This window comes from Lissotriton vulgaris, chromosome 6 (genome assembly GCF_964263255.1).
Source record: "Lissotriton vulgaris chromosome 6, aLisVul1.2, whole genome shotgun sequence".
In the NCBI taxonomy this organism is placed as follows: domain Eukaryota; kingdom Metazoa; phylum Chordata; class Amphibia; order Caudata; family Salamandridae; genus Lissotriton; species Lissotriton vulgaris.
This window is the reverse complement of record NC_141694.1, coordinates 1,258,841,020-1,258,861,184: the sequence shown is the minus strand read 5'-3', so window position 1 is coordinate 1,258,861,184 and position 20,165 is coordinate 1,258,841,020. Positions and strand designations below refer to the sequence as shown.

The 20,165-nt window shown below is 43.5% G+C and overlaps 1 protein-coding gene across 1 annotated transcript in view; it reads right to left on the bottom strand.

Moving 5' to 3' along the window:
* LOC147708725 (uncharacterized) overlaps nt 1–20,165 on the bottom strand; it is a 249,884-nt gene that overhangs the window by 123,552 nt on the left and 106,167 nt on the right. The window contains exon 11 of the mRNA XM_086925771.1: nt 12,117–12,206. Coding sequence (XP_086781897.1) covers nt 12,117–12,206 — 90 coding nt within the window. The remainder of the gene's footprint in view (nt 1–12,116; nt 12,207–20,165) is intronic.

Genomic DNA, 20,165 nt, shown 5'->3' with positions numbered 1-20,165 from the left:
CAAGCGTCTCACCTTCTACACCCCGAACCGCCAGCTTAGCTCCGCCGACTGCGCCCTTGCCACCGTCCAACGCATCCACAAGACCTCCAATGGCGGCAGATCCTTCTCCTACATCGTGGCCAAGTCATGGAACACCCTTCCCCCACAGCTGCGACAGACCCAGGATCTGCTGACCTTCAGGAGACTTCTCAAGACCTAGCTGTTGGAGCAGTGGCTGCACCCCCAACCCCACCCCCACTCAGCACCCGGAGACCCTCACGGGTGATTAGTGCGCTCTACAAATAAGTTATTGATTGATTGATTGACTCCTCTGGCCTACATATAAGTCTCAAGGTGCAAGGGGCATCAAGAGCATTGTAGCTAGAGAAAGTCTCTGAGGGCTGAATCATATATTTTGCACCCTCAGAGAGTCTTACCGAGACCAATACACTGCCAGTGAAGTCTGTTTACCAGGGGGAGACCCTGAAACAACAAGTCGCATTTCCACCTAAATACTGCCTGTGGCATAGGCTAGTCACCCCTCTAGCAGGCCTTATAGCCCTAAGCCAAGGTGCATTATGCCACAGGTGAAGGCACATTGGCATGAGCCCTGGGTCGATAGAGTATCTGTGATTTTCACAGGTATTGTAAGGGCAGTAATGCCATTTTAGACTATGGGCTGGGAGTTTGTAACTCCAACCTCTACAGCTCCATGATGGCTTTGCTAAAGACTGAGAAGTTTGGTATCAATCTTCCGAGCCCATTAAACCCACCCTGATGCCAGTGTTGGATTTAATACACAATGCACTCAGAGGGCATCTTAGAAATGCCCCCTGAAAAACTACCTAAGTTTAGTCTTTGAGTGTGTGACACAATTTATTGGCTGAGTGGGTACAGTAAATGCCTAACACTACCCTCTCATAAAGTCTTACTGCTCACCCACACCATAAATAGAGAGTGAGGCATTGTCTATTTATACTTCTGTAATCATTTGGGGATCCACTGGACTCTGTGCACACTATAATTTACTTTTGTATAGTATATATAGAGCCAGCTTTCTACAGTAGGCAGAGTGGGTGCACCCCAGTACTTCAGGATATCCCTACTAGCCACCATCAGGGTCAAGCTGAAAAAAATAGGGCACAGTGGTCCAGGATTTGTTCACCCAAAATGCCTAATGAGACCAGTTGGGGTGTAAGTCTCACTTCGTAGCCCAAAACATCCAATATCCTATCACCCACCGTTCCCACTAGGCCCCAAAGTTTGGACATTGCCACAGTGTGTGCATCAGGGTGCCTTTCATGCGGCATCTCCTCAGGCATTGTTCATCAGTTGCCCGACCCATACGGAACAGGCGGGTGCAAGTGTAATGTGCCCAACACAGGATTTTGAATTGGATCAAGCAGAATTTCGCCTGCATCGTGACCTCTCTAGGATACCCGCACACCTGCCCCCATTCATCATCCTCCCATCTACCCAGACCCCTCTCCCATCTTTCTCTCAAAGATTCAAGTGATGGAAGGCTGTTACTCAAGAGTGTGGAGTAGAGCCTGGACCGTGCATGCTCTGTCGGAGGCACCCTGTATTCCATAGGAGATTCCTCTTCCACTTCTTCCTGTAGGCCCCCCCATTTACCTAGAATGAATCGCATCTGTTGGTACTTAGGAAACTGACTCCCTGACAGCTCACATTCAGTGTGCAAATCAGTAAACATGGTCACTGCATCTTCCCTCAATATGTCACCCAGTTTTGAGATCCCCAAAAGGTCCCATTTTGATGTCCCTCTATCTTGTGCAAACCACAGAGGATATCCGAGGCCCAAAGTGTGGTCGCCAATGACAATCAGCCCCGCCACCAAATTGTATGCATTGCCCACTTCTATGTTGACCACTGTCTCTGTGGTAAGGGGAATAGGTTAGCCCTCCCTCTCCGTAGAGTCGACGGAGGTATCCCTCCAGGGCCATAGCAGTACGGTCTGCCCTCAAGGATGATTCTTGTTGGCCAGAAAAGGCCCAAGAATTAACAGTCAGCAGCTGTGAGGGCCAGTAATAGAGCCAGCGGTTTGGGAGGGCAATGTACTCCTCCATCTGGTGTCTTGTCAGTAACAAGAGGGCAATTCTTGGTATCCCACCGTCCCACAGGAGAACCCTTGTGACATTGTCCACCCTGTGGAAGAAGGCATCCATGACTGGGAAGGGGGTATTCTGCAGGATGTACAAAATGTTGGTAAATAGATCATCTTATAAAGGTCCACTCACCTACAGGAGTGAGATTCCTCCGACTCTCCACATCCCTCTAATAGACCTATAGGATTTTCACCAGGTTTCCCTGCAGATACAAGTCCGGTTTAGTGTCACAAAAATACCCAAGTATCGTAACCCCTGGGGCGTTCATCGGAATGGGCAATCCAGAGCCCATTTCGGGTCTCCCACCTCCATGGAAAAGGCCACCGACATTTGCTAATTAATGCAGAACACAGCATAGGTCCCAAATCTCCAGGGTGACCAGTATTCTCAGCAGAGAGCACAGGGGTAGAGGAGGATATCATCAACATATAGTGAGAGAACATCCTCACAGCCCGGGTCCTTTCGGAGGTCCCATATTTGTAGTCTATTCAGATCCACGATGCCAAGGGTTCAAGAGCGACCATAAAATGTATGGGTGAGAGCAGACGGCCCTGTTGGGTGCCCTTGGATAGTCCAAAACTTTCTGAGAGGTCCCCGTTGTCTCAGACTCTTGCCACTGGGTCTTTATATAGTAGGCCAACCCAGGATAAGAAATCGGGTTCAAATCCCTTCTTGCGGAGCATGGCCATCATATATGGCCATGTTAGGGAGTCAACGGCCTTCTCAGCTTCCAAGACCAGTATGGCCCCTGACTCTTGTAGTCCCCTACTGTGTGTCAAGCATCCTATCAATCCCTGCAGAATATGACTCATGGCTTTGTACGGCATAAATTAAAATGCAAGTCAACCACCTACATGAGGTGGTTTGCTAGATTCTTGGCCAGGATTTTAATTTTTGTTTTAATCAATAAGATCAGCCTATAAGAGGCACAATCATCTATGGGTTTCCTATCCCTATATATCAGAAAAAGTGGTGCTTCACGAAGGGCATGCGGCAAGGTGCCCATTTCCCAGGCCGTGCTCAGCATAGAGAGATTGGCTTTGCTACTTTAGATGTTACAATGTTAAAAAAAGGCTACAGGGAAGCTGTTAGGGCTCTGGGTTTTGCCATTGCTCTGTTCGGAGATAGCTGTAGCCATCTCCCCCTCCGTGATCTTCCCATTGAGCGCTTCAACCTGTTCAGGCTAAAACTACTATTCATAACTGCATATTTACTTAACTTGACTATACACACATCACTATTTTTAGTTGCTCTATCTATAGCTGCCTCATCTTCATTACACTTCAAGCCTCTATCTTTACATCACTGAGCAGGTTTTTTTCCATCTATTCTTTCTCCACTTGTTTCAGTTTCCTATCGTTCTCTTCCTCCTTTCTTCCTCTCTGATTCCGAGCAAACGTCTGATCATGAAAAAACAGTCCTGGGTCCCAGAAATGCTGGCCATCACCACCAGCAAAAATCTATTCCTAGTACACTACACTTTATAAATCTTTGGAATGTTGTATGAGTGTTAATCTCTCGCCCTGCTGACCAGGTCCTTTTGTCAATTGAAGGTTCAAACTTCCCGCAGAGATTTTGTTCAGGTTCAATGGTATAGTATTAATGTAATATTATACCTGAACGCCTACTGTAGGGTGATGAATAGTCTTACTGTTTGTAGTATCTGTCATTAACCCAGATTGGGCCCTCTGCATAAAGATACCTACTTGTTCAAACAACAGAGAATACTCAGTTCTTGGGACCTCGATACAGTGTATAGAAAATCAGTCTGACTGATCATGTCTGATGGTCACGTAAATAAAACATTCAGTCATCTAAATATGTTCAGACATTCTTGGTCATTCAAATGTGTTGTCACGCCTCAATTTCTCTGAATGTGGGTTGAAGGCCTGAGGAGAGGACTTTTAATTTGTATAGAATAACTCGGTCTTATGAAAGAGGTAATGGCAACATCAAAACTGTTGACTTTTGATAACCACACTGAGATGGAGAGGCACCCATGATTTGTTGTATCTTCCTTTCTTTTATTCACTCAATGAGGTCCAACTTGCTATCTCCAACAGAGTTTAAAAGGATTAAACAAATGACAGGATATGACTAAACAAAAGAAATAACTAGTACTATTATTTTTTTTAAAGGAGTTAATCTGTTGAACAAGGATTGAGTGAACCTACTTGAGATTTTATACCTGACCATCTAGAGAGTGTACTCCCAGTTGTGAAGTTAAACTTGAAAGAAAGATTTAACAATTATGTTCTTGAGCTCAAACATTCCACAAAACAAAACTGCTTATAATAGCATTTTGATTTTTCTATGTGCATGGCAATAGAGTACTCCAACTGTTCCACTGTGACTATTTTTTACTCCAATTCCATTATTATTGGGGCCGGAGAATTTTTCTTGGCTCTTCCAATGATTTAGCAGGCTACATTCATTAAAGCAAAGACACTTGTGTCATTATTTCAAAGCAGCAGATAAACTGTTGCCACTCATTTAGCAACACCAGAAACCAAGCACACTCTTTTGTCTTTTTTTTTTAGATATTTTTATTGAGGTCAGAAGTAAGACACAAAATAACACATTACAAAACAAATCCACCAGTTGGAGGTACAAAAGTTATAAGACATAACAATCGAACAATCATAGAGACAATGTAGCTGGATGCATAAAAAAAAAGAGTACGATCAAGAACAGAAAAAACAAGGAAAGTAAAAGCTATGGAGATGGGTGGTAGTGACTTGCCTGCAATTGCACCAAACAGCCCCTAAACGGTGCCCATATCTTCCTAAGGCAAGCACGCCATCATCATTAGGGATAATCAGGCTCTCCAAGAGTCCTATTATAGTAAATTCATACCACCAGAGCATAGTGTTAGGAGCCTAGGCCAACAACCAATGTCAGGCCAGATTCAGTCGAGCTACAGAAATAGCACAGAAAAAACCCACTTAGGTGGCCTAGTACACAAGGTGAATGCCTCAATACAATTAATTTAGGGGCCCACCTCCTGATAGTAATGCTAAGCATATTCAGCTTAACAAATCCGGCCTGCCAGTATTGAAAAATTGCAAGACAGGTGACAAAGATATGAACTGAGTCTGCCCAATCACTAGAACATCGAAAACACTTGAGTCCTGCCTCAAATTAATAATTATTAAATGATAAGGAGTATGATAGAAGTCATTGATAAATTTGAACTGATGAGTTTTAACCCGGGAGACATTCAGAACTGAATTTGATCAAATATTTGTGCGTCTCATTTCATCAGCAATAACTTGGACCCCAAGAGATCGGCTTCACTACTCGGCCAATGTCTGAAAAATATATACAAATCCTCTCCAAGCACACATTAAGTAATAGATGGTCAATAACAGTTTCAAAGTCTCCAATATTCTAGTTCACTTTTAATCCTTTGACATCCGTTAAGGGATATGATTCAATCCGTATTCGATCAGTACAGCTTCATGATCAGCATGGCTTAGTTCATCAACAATACAACTTGATACAGCAAGCAAGGAAGAGAAATCGCTGTGATATTATCTCAAAAGAGAGAAGACACTCACCCTCAAAGAAAGAGCCTAAAGTAAGTATGCAGGATGTCTGACAGCAGTTGATCTAATATCCGTGCAGTTGACGGGTAAAGTGGACAGGCGCCAGCCTATATAAAAGATAGGCTTGAAGTGTATGAACCCAAGCGCACTCTGCGATCCTCCGACTCCTTTCTGCTATCCTGCCCACGCTTTAAACTGGCAACCAAAGGTGGCAGATCCTTTTCAGTCCAAGCCCCCACCATCTGGAACAAGCTGCCGGAGGTGCTTCGTAGAGAATCCAATCTTCTCCGCTTTAGGAAATCCCTGAAGACCTTACTTTTCAAGGACGCGTTTACATCCCCGTAAGATAGGTCGGTATTTCCACACTCTCCCACCTTGTTTCTTGTTGCTGTACTTGGTCAGAAGCGCTTTGAGACCTGTCGGTGAGTTGGCGCGATATAAAACCCAGATACAAATACAAAGTTAGGATTAGAACCTATATAAGAAAATGTGTTAAATAATGTAATCACCAACATCTGCATTTTCGGATAGGCCCAAATAGAGTCAATCTCAGAACGAGTTTGCTTCAAATAGACACTATCAATAATGCCAAAGCGTGGGGTGATATTGGTTCCCCGAAAGAGAGGAATTCCGGAAACAATCCACCTAGCTGGTTGGCACCACAATGCTTTCACTAGTCTGGACATAAATGCTGCTAGAAAGTAGAAACGTAAATCTGGTAATTAAAGTCCACCCTCCAGTCATGGTTGCTGTAACATATGTATGCTAGCCCTAGGCTTTTTATACCCCCAAATGAACTTTTGGCAGATAGCTTCTGTCTGTGTAAAAAGTATTTGGCTAAATATAATGGTATGCCAGAAAAAGGTATAGGTAGCAAGGGAGAATAATCATTGTGATTAGGTTGCATTGACAGATTAGACCAATGTGAAAATGATGCCACTTACTCAATCTCTCCTGTGTTCTGCCGGATAGTACGCCATAATTAGATTCCCTTACATCCTCCATTTTCACAGAGACTTCGGTCCCCAGGTAGGTCACCGACTTGACCAATCGCCTATCATCCCAAGAAGGGACTGTGATGGTGAGGAGCAGGGTCTTATCAAGGTTTAGTTTGTACCCAGAGATAGCCCCACACTCATTAGCCAATTTTTCAAAAGCTGCCTGAGAATCCTCTGGGGCAAAGGTCATGATGGTAATGTCGTCCGCACAGGCAAGCACTTTGAGCTCACGTTGATAGATCCGCAGCAAAACAGTATTTCTCAGGCTCATGAGGGCTTGAATTTAAGGTTCTATATAATGCACAAAGAGCAAAGGTGAAAGTGGACATCAAGTTACGGGTGCCACAAATTTATCTAAATTAGGTTGGTAGAAGACCCTGAACATTAAACCCTAGCCTTAAGATTCTGGTCAAGCTGTTGAATCAAAGCAATAAAGCGCGGCCCAAAGCCTTACACAGCCATAATGGCCCTAAGAAAAGGTCATGAACCCCAGTCAAAGGCCTTTTTTCAGGGTCCAACATGATTGCTCTGCCCTGATTTCCCTGAGCACAGCCTGCCTCAAATGCAGTGATAACAATATTGACATGGGCAGTGTTTTACCTCCCTGGAACAAAACCATGTTGATTTTCACCAACAAGATCAGAAATAACCATTGCTTAAGCTTGTTTCCTAAAATTTAAGTATACATCTTGGGATCAGCATTAATCAAAGAAATAGGCTGAAATGAACCACTGAGAAAGGGATCTTTCCCTGTCTTAGGAAGGATGACAATGTGGGTCTATTTTTTTAAATTTTGCAAGTAATTCAAAAGAGTTGAATAGAGCATGGAGAACCGGTAATATAAGATGTGAAAATCTAACATAGAAATTCAATGGAAGTTGATCAGTGCCATAGGCCTTACCTCGCACCAGCTAGCCAATAGCATATTACACTTAAAAGACTGATATTTGACCTTCTTGCTTAAGCTATTTTGTAGCAGACAGTTTCCGATGATGGTGGACCCGAAGAAACTGGATGATCTGGTCTGTAGAAAGGACCAATTCCTAGTCACACAACTTCTGATAAATGCTGTGGAACTCCTCTTGGATAAGGGCAGGATTTTTCACAATAGTCCCTTGAGAGTTCTTGATCCCAGAAATTGCAGCTTCATTAGCCCTATCACAGAACCAGAAAGATAACACTCAGCCCATTTCTTCGATAAAGAATTGTGATCTGATATAACCCTAGGATTAATGGAAACTCTCTGCAAATATGGAAACCCTGAACTCACAACTTGTGCAAGTTGAGAAGGTTCAGAAAAGCCATAAAACTCTCTTGAGAGCAGTCAAGAGCCAGATTCCATGACATGTAGTTCCAATGACCATGCTCTCATCAAGCATTTAAGATATGGAGAATAGGACTCACCAGAATAACCTTAAGATATTGGGGATCCCGAGGGATCAGAGGACCAATCCTACAGGCTATATATTTTGGTTGTTTAGGGAAGCCTTTTCTACACTGGGGTGCTGGACATGGACAGCATGATTCAGAGAGCCCATCGCTATCCATTCTCATATCCTTGTTATTCACAAGCCATCCTGATATATGTGGGTAACTTCCTCCTCCCTCAGTAGATAAACATGGATGTTCATCCAGGATCACCAGTGAAGCGGCTGGATTGGACTTTTTTTTCGATCAGATTTCTCTCATGAGACTGTAGTTTGGCGTTGGAAGTTGAGAGAGCATATTGCGGAACTTCAAAAGCTTGGAACTTCGGTTTCATTACTGGAGCCAGCAAACGTGTGCATCCAATATGAGGAGCAAATGTATTCATGTATTAAACAGCCTGGGGTGAGGAGCTCTTGACTAAGTCAGTGGAGGGAAATAAGGAGACTAAAGGATCTGGTTGATTCGGTTTTGTCTTTTTCTTCTTGATTCTTTTTCCTTGTAGGTTGTTACAGAGTGGTTAACTTAGTTTCTTGGGTACACCTTCCCTCTTTTCTTTTTTTATTTCTCTCTGTTAATGGAAGCTTTAGGTCTGCAGGGTCAGCTGACACCTAGGTTGGATTTCATGAAGGTTTCATGAGGGTTCTTCATTTATTAATTATGGCTCTGGGTGAAAACATTTTTGGTCCTTTGCACGGGTGTCTCCGGCGGTCACTGCCCTACCCCTTTAGTTCTTTTTCCCACATCCATCCTTGGTCTGCGATGCTCTGGGGGATAGGGGACTTTATATACTCATGTCTACTAAAGTGCTAGTGGTATTCTTTTTACCAGGGTTGGTCAGCCCTTTTTCTGGGACTTGCATGGAAGAGATAGGGTTGGAGGAAGGCTGGGGGTCGGGGTGGGTGGCGGGGCCAGGGTCTGGGTCACTTTTGTCTTTATACTGATTTTTTTGTTGGAATGTTTGGTCAGGTTGTTGGGAAAAAATGAGGCCTTATAGTTGTGGATGGTAAAGTTAGGACCAAGAATTATTCTGTGCTGTTATTCTCTTTCAGGGTGTGCAAGTTATTCAATCAAGAATGTCAAGGTTCAGCCTGGGGTGTGGTCCTGACCAGTATCTTCATATTCTTTTGTGGAATATCAATTAAATGTAAGCATCTTATAAGCGAAAATTAATTAAAGAGGTGCTACGCTATCTTCATCCACATTTAGTTGGCCTACAGTAAACTCAGTTCTTGAATAAACACGCCTCCCCTCTTGATGATTTCTGGGATGAAGTTCTATCCTCAGCTTGCTTCACTTCTCTCAGAGAGGGATTGCCCTACTGGCTCAGGATAGGTGGATGATGGCTCATAGCAACAGACAACAGGGGCCTATTATGCACTATGCAATGTGTACTCAACTGGGCCAACACTGATGAACCTGTGGTCTTTAATTGTCTGTTTTCTAAGCTACATCAATGGTCAGAACCATTGATGATTTGCGTGGACTTCAACATCATCCTTAACCCGTGGATAGACTCATCTTTTAGTATTCAAGGGCTAAACTCTTCTTCTTCAAGAAGCACCTGTAGCTAAAAGGAAATAGCTAGGGCTGTTTTGTTGCATGTAATAAGTTCTTATGCTCTGGTGGATATGTCTGCCGATATTCTCAGATGGCAGAACATGGGTTTACATATTATCCTGCCTCTCATAAATCTTTTTCTCTGATATATATGTTCCTTGCTAGCCAAGCTCTTATGTCCCATCGTGGGGCCAGATACGAGTTTGGCAGTGCAGCGTCGGTTTTGCCCTGCAGCCGCACCACCAAACCCGTGGTCAGGCCACCTGCCCGATTACAAGTATTTCTTGTGTTTGGCAGGCTATTATTTGACGTTAAGAAAGGGGGATTTCTTCCCTTGGCAAGCAACTGAAGTTACACAGACATAAAAGTTGTCTAGGTGAACTAAACTCATTAAATAGGTTTTGTACGCTATAATGCACCCACACAGTAACAGTATAGTTTTGTTATTTATTTAGTAAAACATGTTTCTATATATTACATATATATTGCTTAAAAACAAGCCATTATAAAAACAGTTTACAATTTCATTAACATCATTTTATACACATAATAGTTAAAAACACATTAAATCACAAATAATTTTCATCAACATGAATTGATTAAAGAGAAACAAGAAACATATTGGGGGAGATACAAACAGACACTTCTTATAGGTCTTTACATTTAGCACAACTGGAAACCTGGTATTCACAGAATTTAAACCTGGACCCGTTTTATATCTTGTCTACAAGATAGATTTAGTTTCTTGATTGTGCAACAATGGCGGCGACGCGTTTCGATAGCCTTTATTGATACTCTGCCATCTTTTTCAAGACTAAATGATCAGTCTCTCCTGCTTCTGGGCACTGGTTGGTTGCCACTTGCAAAGAGATTTCCTGGTTACATCACCCTTAGTTGTATCTCTAGGATTTCTCTTGCGTCATCTTTTGAGTCTTAAAGCGTTCCTTCTTAATTTTAAAATCGCTTCTCCTATGAGCCGCTCTTTCTTTGACTGTAGGTTTCACCTTATTGCTTATTTTTTTAAATGGACACTGCCCTCTGCAATTCTTCCTTTAACTTTTGTGTATACGGGCTGTCTGTTAATCCTTATTAGTTGCCCCAAAATATAACTGTTTTCCAAATCTCAATCTCGTGATTCTTTAAGGGTAAGAGTAAAACTATTGCGGGGTGGGTTCTTCTTATGGCATGGGTCTCGTTTTTCTGATGATAAACAGTCCAAAAAGTCTCCCACTCCCGATAGCCTTGAATCTTGTGTGCTCCTCTTTTTACGACTCAAAAGGCGCGCAATGGCTTATTTTTAAGCAATGTAATATATAGAAACATTTTTTACTAAATAAATAACAAAACTATACTGTTACTGTGTGGGTGCATTATAGCATACAAAACCTATTTACTGTGTTTAGTTGACCTAGACAACTATTATGTCTGTGTAACTTCAGTTGCTCGCCAAGGGGAGAAATCCCCCTTTTTTACTGTTTAAAGTACTCCATTCCCCTGGTGTGCTAAGGGGTCACTCTCAAATTATAAAACTATTATTTGACGTTCTCATTGCAGTTCCTCCGAAAGTGGGGACCACAATGGGAACGCCAAAAACAGTTCCTGCACGGTATGGCATGGAATGACAATGACGTGCAGGAAATGGGGTGCATGCACACAGGGGGCACATGTAGTGCTCCCTGCATGCACCCCATGTCCCTGAGGCACAAGGAGGCTCTTGAATGAAACGCAATGCTAAAATGGACATTTATGGCGCATGTGTTGGAAGATTATGATTGACTCATGTTGAATTTTTAAAGAAAAAAGGAAAGTTGAAATAACACCTTATAGCCTGCCCGTTATGACAGATCATATGAATAAATTTAAATCTAATCATGTATTTTAGCGAATAAAATTGAAATATGTTGCTTTTGTTTACGATGGATCAGTTGTATTTCATAGCTAATCAGAGTTTGTTTATTTACAACTGATTTTGTATCACCAGTAATCAGACAGAATACAGATGTGCTGCCCAAAAAAGAAGCTCTGTAGACTGGTCATGCTACAACTCTTTGCTCGGCTTAGAGGATACCCTTTTTCACAAGAGAATCTTATATATTTATTTTGGGTTAAAATTGTCAATTCATGCTTGTATTTTAATTCATGAAGATCAAGCATCTTGCCACTCTTCTGCATACACATAGCAAAGATGTAAATGGCTATCCTGCTACAGGACTTTTTGCTCATCAAAGCATCTCAGTATTTCTGCGTATCTCTAAATTGTTGTGGCAGCAGTTTACTTCGTGAATGTTCAGCTTCAAGATACTTCATCATAGTGGAGCTCAGCATCCTGAATTGCATAATCACAATTTGACGATTGTCCTTCAGATTTCAGCTTTAAATGTGTCTCACACAACTAACGTGACAGAAATACATCCATGGAGGATAAAGGAAACACAGAAATGTATAAGTAATTCTCCCCTCTGACGTCCCATCTTACTTACCCAGTCTCCTTCAGAATTGTATAGCATGACACTGAACATCATGTAGCTGCTCCTCTGTGTAATTCGGGCTTGGAATGTCCAGACTCTTAGCTGTAAATACAAAGAAAAGAGAGCCAGGCACAACCCAGTACAAGGCCCACCTTCAGTAACCGCCATCTCTGCCCTCCACAAATTATCCCTCTCCTATCACTACACCACAGTTTCCAAATCACTCAGCTTAAGTAAGGAATAGCTACATAATCATCAAGGTGGTCTTTATGATTTCATGCAGAATAGTAGATGAAATAACATTTACCTGGAATGCTATTGGCATCAGGAATCTTTAAAGATTCACTCACTTTGAATAGATCTTAACATTAGAAGAGAATCCCACATCATCTAGATATAACACACTTATGTTGACCTTTGCACTTTAAAGCAGTACCTTCAAGGGAGAAGTTACTGAAGCTCCAATTTGCAAAATATGCAGAGGGCACAAGGTTATCACTTTGCAGTCATCTTCAGTTCCGCAACATTCAGTGCATCCTAGAAGGTATGGCTATTACCAGGACAAATATGGCATTCCATTTGTCCCCTTTATGTGGGGTCACTAGGGACAGGAACATTTAAAACGGCCAACATAAAGTTCAAGGCAAAACAGAACTCTTACAGGCTTATTGAATCCAATGTAAATTTCTATTGTTTGGGGGAGAAAGTACTGCAAGGTCACCGGAAAAAATGCTCTTTGAAAAATGTGTCCCAAGATAAGTGAGCATGAATAGCAATGAGTGACTTTTGGTCAAGACAAGGAATAGGTGAATGTTAGGTGTCATGCTGAATAACTACTCTAAAGGCCATTTCTTCATCGCTAGCATGGAAGGACAAGGGAAACATTCAAGACATAGTTCCAACTCAATTACTAGCATCTCCTCTCACCTACCATTACTCCCCCAGCAGCATGATGTATGTGCGTAACCATTTGGGTGCTCCCATGTGTCATTCCACCTGTGGCAGGCCAAATGGGTAGCTGCGAAAGATACCAAAAAACAGGCATTAGGCAAAAAAGACTTCAAAAGCTGACTGCACTAAACATTATTACAACCTGTCTCCTCTAAGATCAGTCTAGAGACCCAAATCTTGGATAGGTAGAAAGATAATCACTGGGCATTAAAAAAGGGAATAGTTTTTACCTGTATTGTGATTTGTCTAGAAAAGGCAGCTTTTATAATTTCCTGTAGTTTGAATATCTACTAAATCTAATGAGAAGACTATCTCTTGCTTGAGATATATCTAAATTGATCTCAATCTCTCTCTCTCTCTCTCTCTCTCTCTCTCTCTCTCTCTCTCTCTTTCTCTCTTTCTCTCTTTCTGTCTCTCGCTCTTTTTTTGTTTGAGGACAATAAAAAAATACATTTCCTACATCTCCGGTGGTTCGTGAATTTCTGTTTGGCAGAAGCAATCGCAACGAAAGACGGAGCATCTTTATTGTCTTGATATATATATATATATATATATATATATATATATATATATATATATATATATATATATATATATATGGGGGCGGAGCAGCTCTTCATCAATCAGGAGGGGGCTGGATACTTAATCCGGGATACACGCCTGCTTCTTGTTTTGGTACACCCTCGGCGCTGAAGAAGGCACAGACGCCGAAATGCATTCGCCACAATGGGTGTTTTGAATCGCCATGGCTTGTGGTTTTGAATAAAGATGCATCTCACGTTTCCCCTGCTGTGGCCTCTTCTTCTTTTTGGAGGAGTTTCTTGGACATTTTGCAGTGCGAGCTCCAGTGTCGTGCTTAAGAGGCCCCCGTATCTTCAAAAGGCCTTGGACTTGCTGGTCTCCGCTTCGGTGGAATGTAGTTGGAATCCAGGGTACCGGAACAACCTTGGCCCACCTCCAGGCCAGGGAGGAGATGGGGCGGTGTTGAAGTCACTCGACATCACGCTGGGCGAGGTGGATTCCCTGCCTTGCCCCCGCCGAAAGGATTCCTGTGGCATGGGGGTTGATGCGGTCTGGGGACTCGAGGGGGCACATTGTTTTAAGGTCACATGGACTTTGGGGTTCACCAACATCTGAGCGCTGATCCACTCCCCGCAATACCTGCCAGTATTGGACATTGCATGCTGGGACCTGTAGGCGCCATCCACGAGGCGGCTAGAAGGAGGTATAAGGCGATTGGTACTTACCTTGGGGGCGGAGCAGCTCTTCATCAATGAGGAGGGGGCTGGATACTTAATCCGGGACACACGCCTGCTTCTTGTTTAGCTACACCCACGGTGCTGAAGAAGGCACAGATGACGAAATGCATTCGCCACAATGGATGTTTTGAATCGCCAAGGCTTGTGGATTTGAATAAAGATGCAACTCATGTTTCCCCTGCTGTGGCCTCTTCTTCTTTCTGGAGGAGTTTCTTGGATATCAGATCTAGAGTGTCGCTGGTGTTGAGAGTGCTCTAACAGGAGCTGCTTTCCACCTAAACTTGGGAACTACCCAGAGTTCTCTCCTTCTTTTTTGCATAATGTATGTGTCACTCTATGCCTGAAAGGGTTTTGTTTTGACTTAATACTGGGTGCTCCCTTGTGTCTGGGCAAAGCGATACCTCTCTGAAGAGCTCTAATTAGAGCGAAACACTGTGTCAGGTGTTGCTTTTACTCATTTCAGGTTGGCTTGAGTTGGTATTTTACCAATTCAAAGCTGTAATATTGTGCCTGGAGTGATAAATGGCTTTTGTAATTTTACAGCTCGGCAAGGACAGCACTGTACTAGTCCTATGCTTAAAGACTTTGCTGTTTAAATGGCAAAAGACTTTGTCATTTTCTGTCTCGGCGTGGATAGCACTGTGCTAATCCTATGCTTAAAAACTTTGATAGAAAAACAGACATTTGAGGTGAGCAGATCTAGAGTGTCGCTGGTGTTGAGAGTGCTCTAACAGGAGCTGCTTTCCACCTAAACTTGGGAACTACCCAGAGTTCTCTCCTTCTTTTTTGCATAATGTATGTGTCACTCTATGCCTGAAAGGGTTTTGTTTTGACTTAATACTGGGTGCTCCCTTTTGTCTGGACAGAGCTATCACTCTCTGAAGAGCTCTAATTAGAGCGAAACACTGTGTCAGGTGTTGCTTTTTCTTATTTCAGGTTGGCTTAAGTTGGTATTTTACCAATTCAAAGCTGTAATATTGTGGCTGGAGTGATAAATGGCTTTTGTCATTTTACAGCTCGGCAAGACAGCACTGTACTAGTCCTATGCTTAAAGACTTTGCTGTATAAATGGCAAAAGACTTTGTCATTTTCTATCTCGGCGTGGATAGCACTGTGCTAATCCTATGCTTAAAAACTTTGATGGAAAAACAGACATTTGAGGTGAGCAGTTCTAGAGTGTCGCTGGTGTTGAGAGTGCTCTAACAGGAGCTGCTTTCCACCTAAACTTCTTCTTTTATGCATAACGTATGCGTCACTCTATCAACAACAACAAAAAAAGATCCAAGGGTACAAGGCAATATGACTGCACCTATCTACAATTAGGTCCCCTGTGTACACTAAATATGGGTGCCAAGAACCTGAAGCCACATACCCCTAGGCTCCCCAGGGTATTCACCCCAAATTCCACAACAAAACACAATGGTTCAGCACTCCACAATAAGTAATAGTAAGTCAATAACTTTTGATGAATCCGCTTAGTAGGGCTTAAAATTCTTTTATTCTGATTTCTTGATACATCAAGAAATGTATCAAGAAATCAGAATAAAAGAATTTTAAGCCCTACTTAGCGGATTCATCAAAAGTAATTGACTAAATATTACTTAGTGTGGAGTGCTGAACCATTGTGTTTTGTTATGCGTCACTCTATGCCTGAAAGGCCCCGAGGGAATTGGCGTACACTCTCGGCGCAGCACGCCAAGATTTAATCCTCATTTTTTGCGACAACACCGAATATATATATAGTTAGACCTGGTACTATTGGAGTGAGTCTCCCTTTATGTTTTTGCTGGTTTTAGATGCTTTGGGCACTGTGTCACTGCTATTCAGTGCCCCAGTGCAAGTGCTCCCTATTGTAAATTGTTGTTGTAATGTATTAGTGACTCCATGATTGGCTTATTTGATTTACTTGTCAGACCCTAGTACAGTGCACTGTGTGTGCCCACGGCATTTGGATCAAATGCTGCTTGTGGGCTTGCAGCACTGATTGTGCCACCCACAGAAACAGCTTGTAAAGTGTGTTTCAGGCCTGTCATTGCGGAGCCTGTGTGCAGTCTAGTACTGCCATGTCGACTTGGTAAGTCCACCCACTAACCAGTCCCTAGCCCTTCCCTTTTATACATGTTAGATTCCCCTAAGGTAGGCCCTAGGACAGGTTGCATTATGTGTGAAAGGTAGGACATGCCCTGATGTGTGTAGCATGTCCTGATAGTGAATTATAGCCAATATCGTGTTCACTACTGCATGGCTACCTGTCCCCATAGGCCAGAATGGGCAGTTTGATTATAACATCTTATAATCCTAACTGTCCCAGGGAACATGGTAGAAAAACACATTTAGTATACCTGAACTCAGAATGATAAAATACATATTTTAGTGAAGTTGATTTTGTGTTTGAAAATAGCACTTTTAGAAAGTAGGTATTTTCTTGCCTAACCATCCAACCCTCCCTCTGCTAAGTTGTGTATTCCATGTCTGGTTTGTGAGTGACAGGGGCTGGGTGAGTCAGCACAGGCTAAATAGACCTATCTGCATTGGGAGTGGTGGGAGGAGTAGCACCTGGGCCTGAATTGGGCTGTGTCTGCCTTCCACAATGCTGGTTCCACCTCCTGTGGTGAGTCTGATAACCCAGGCCCACACTAAGAAAGGAAGAAGTTGTGGACTGGCAGAATGCACCCAGAACTGGTTTGGACCCGGTACAGACACTCTCTGCCTTCAGAGACAAAGGATTTGTGTGTATAAAAAAGGGGGCCCAGACCCCGAACTTTAGATGTAATTCCTGGGGTGGTCTGCAGCGGTTTCTTTATTGCCAAGGAAATGAGACAGACTTTTATTTGCAACGTTTATCATCTTGAAGAAGAATCTCCAAAGGCTTGAACTGTGCTTGCCTCCTGCTGAAGTCTCAGGGATACAAGACTTCACCACCAGCTCCCCCCTCTGAATTTCCTTGCTGGGAATTATTTATGTCTGCAGAAGCCTGCGTGTTGTTGGGAGCTGGAAGTGCGACTCAACGAGAAGAAGCATGTCGCATCCGCAGCTGTTGCATCATTAAAAAATCATGCCGCCACCACAAGGGTCACCGTCACATCACAGGAGAAGCATGTCTCAGTCGCAACTGTGTGTCGTCACATCACTGGAGAAGTGTGTCGCTACCGCAAGGGTTGCCGTCGCATCACCGGAGAAGCGTGTCGCAGGGCCTGTCGTGGCTCCCTAAAGTTACAAAGTCGCCTCACGGCCGTCGGGAATGCACGCATCGTCTTCACGTCGTCGCATCGCATCAAGGACACCATCTTCCTGCATCGCACTGGATTGTTGCATCGCATCAAGGCGCCATCTTGTTGCATCGCAACCGGGACGCACCACGAGATCGTCGCATCTCCACCTCTCCGGTAAGGAACAGACGCATCGCCTACTTCGCGCAAACAGTGAGGAACAGACACATCACCTACCTCGAAGCATGGAACAGATGCATCATTCTCCCTGCAAACCTTTTGTTTATCTTGCGTGATGCATCCAATGGTACTTTGTGAGAAATGTGTCGCATTTACCATCTAAAGTGAACTGAGTTATTTCTACCAACTTAAAGTCATTTTCTTACTTCTGTACTGTGGATTTTTGTTGTTTGGGTCTTGTGTTATGTCTATATAAAGAATACTTATTCTTATAAAACCTGTATTGTGTCCATCTGTAGCATTTTCACTGTATTACTGTGTGTGTTCACAAATGCTTTACACACTGCCTCTGAGATAAGCCTTCCTGCTCGTGCCAAGCTACCACAGGGTTGAGCAGGGGTTATTTTAGGAGTGTAGCCCCTTACTCTAACTAGAAGCAAGAGTCCCGATTTGGACAAAGGTATAAGCCATTGCCAATTAAAGACACCCAGTTCTAACATTTGTGGTCAGCGGTGATGATTTGGACTTCCATTTGTGACTCATATACAGTGATTGTTGTGCACTACTAGTGAGTGCAGACCAAACGCAACCATATACATTTTTTGGGTAGAATTATTTTTCCTTGGAACTGTTATTTTTACTAAACACTGCCAGTTCATATTGATGGATATAGATTTTGAGGAAGAAAGGTTGGAGGCCTACAATGTAAAACAGCTGAAAGCCTTCTGTAGAAAATGTAAAGTTGCTACTCCAGGCCTCACCAAGAAGAATGAGTTCCAAGAGGCGCTGAGGGCCTGGGTGGAAGCAAGAAATGCCTCTGAGCATGTGGAAGAGCCTACAGAGGAGGCTGAGAATGCAGAACGGCAGCTGGATTGGCCATTGGGTCCAGCCAGGGAGAGAGTGTATTCCCCCATTAGCAGCAGTGTTTCTTCCAAGGGCATGTCCCCAGGACAGCTGGAGGACAGAGAGAGAAATAGATTGCATAGAATGGAGATGGCTAAGCTAAAGTTGGAGAGTCAAAAGGACCTAGAAAGTAAGAAGTTGGAGCTTTAGAATAACAGAATAGCTTTTGAAAAGGAAAAAGAAAAATTAGCACATGAAAGATTTTTGAGGGAATTGAAGCTTAAGGCTAAAAGTTTTGAATTGAGTCCCTCTGGTGGCAGCGCATCATCTGTGCCTGCAGAAGGCAGGGTATATTTCCCAAAGGATGTCATCAAAGATTTCCATAAGCATGAAGATATTGGGCAGTGGTTTGCAGCCTATGAAATGGCAATGTTGGGCCACCGGGTCCCTGAGAAGGTTTGGGGAGCAGGAATGTGGGGACGCTTTGTTAGTGATGGGAGGGATACATTGTAAGACCTTCCCAGTGAGAGTAGGATGCTTTATGCCCACATGAAGGAAGCCCTGATGACAAGGTATGGATTGAGCCCAGAACTCTATAGATAGAGGTTCAGGAATTGTAACAAGCTGGAGGCTACCACCTGGGTAGAATATGTGTCTTTATTTTGCAGAGCTATGGATGGTTGGGTGAAGGGTAGCAAAGTGAGTACTTTTGAGGAACTCTATGATTTATTTGCATGGGAGCACTTGTCTGGTAATTGTTTTCCAGAGCTACGCGAGCACCTAATTGATAGCAAGCTAACTAACCCTAGGAAGCTCGCTGAGGAGGCGGACCGTTGGGTGAATACCCGGGACCATAAGGGTCATGTGGGAGACTCCACCAAGGTTGGTAAAGTGTCCCAAGCAGAAGAGTGGGTGGGACAAGGGTAAACCGAGGAAGTTCCAGAAAGGGCCCCAAAGTAATTCCCAAGGGAACCAATGTAAGGGTTCCCAGCCTCCCCCTGAGAAGAGGTTGAGCCCCTGACAGGTAAACCTGTTCACAGGGGGCCCCCTACATGCTTTCAGTGTAAACAAGTAGGCAACCGCTGGTATGATCCCCAGTGACCCCAGAAGGATCACAATGCACCACCCTGTACACCACTCCGTCAGGTGGCGAGTGTAGCCCTGGGAGGGGAAGAGATGGGTGCCCAAGGTGCGTGGGGTCACGCAGAAATGTCCCTTGTCTCTTTAAAAGATTGTGAGGTGGTCCCCAGAATCCAGCTGCCTGATAACACCAAAAAGTACAGGCAGTGGGTGACCACGAATGGCCATAGGGAGAAGGCTCTGAGAGACACCGGGGCCAGTTTGACAGCTGTCAGCAGTCAGCTGGTGTATGAAGAGCAGGTGGTCCCAAATGCATGTTACCTAGTTGTTGCCGCTGACAACACAGAGAGCCACTGCAAGGTGGCTCAGGTTTCCTTTGAGTGGGGGGTTTCAGGTACTCTCCAAGTAACTGTAAGGTCAGCCATGCATGTGGATTGTCTGTTGGGCAATGATTTAGACAGCTCTCCTTAGGCTAAGGTGGAGAGAAGGTTTCATTTAGAGATGTTGGGTTTGCCTGAGTGGGAGTGTGTGACCACTCG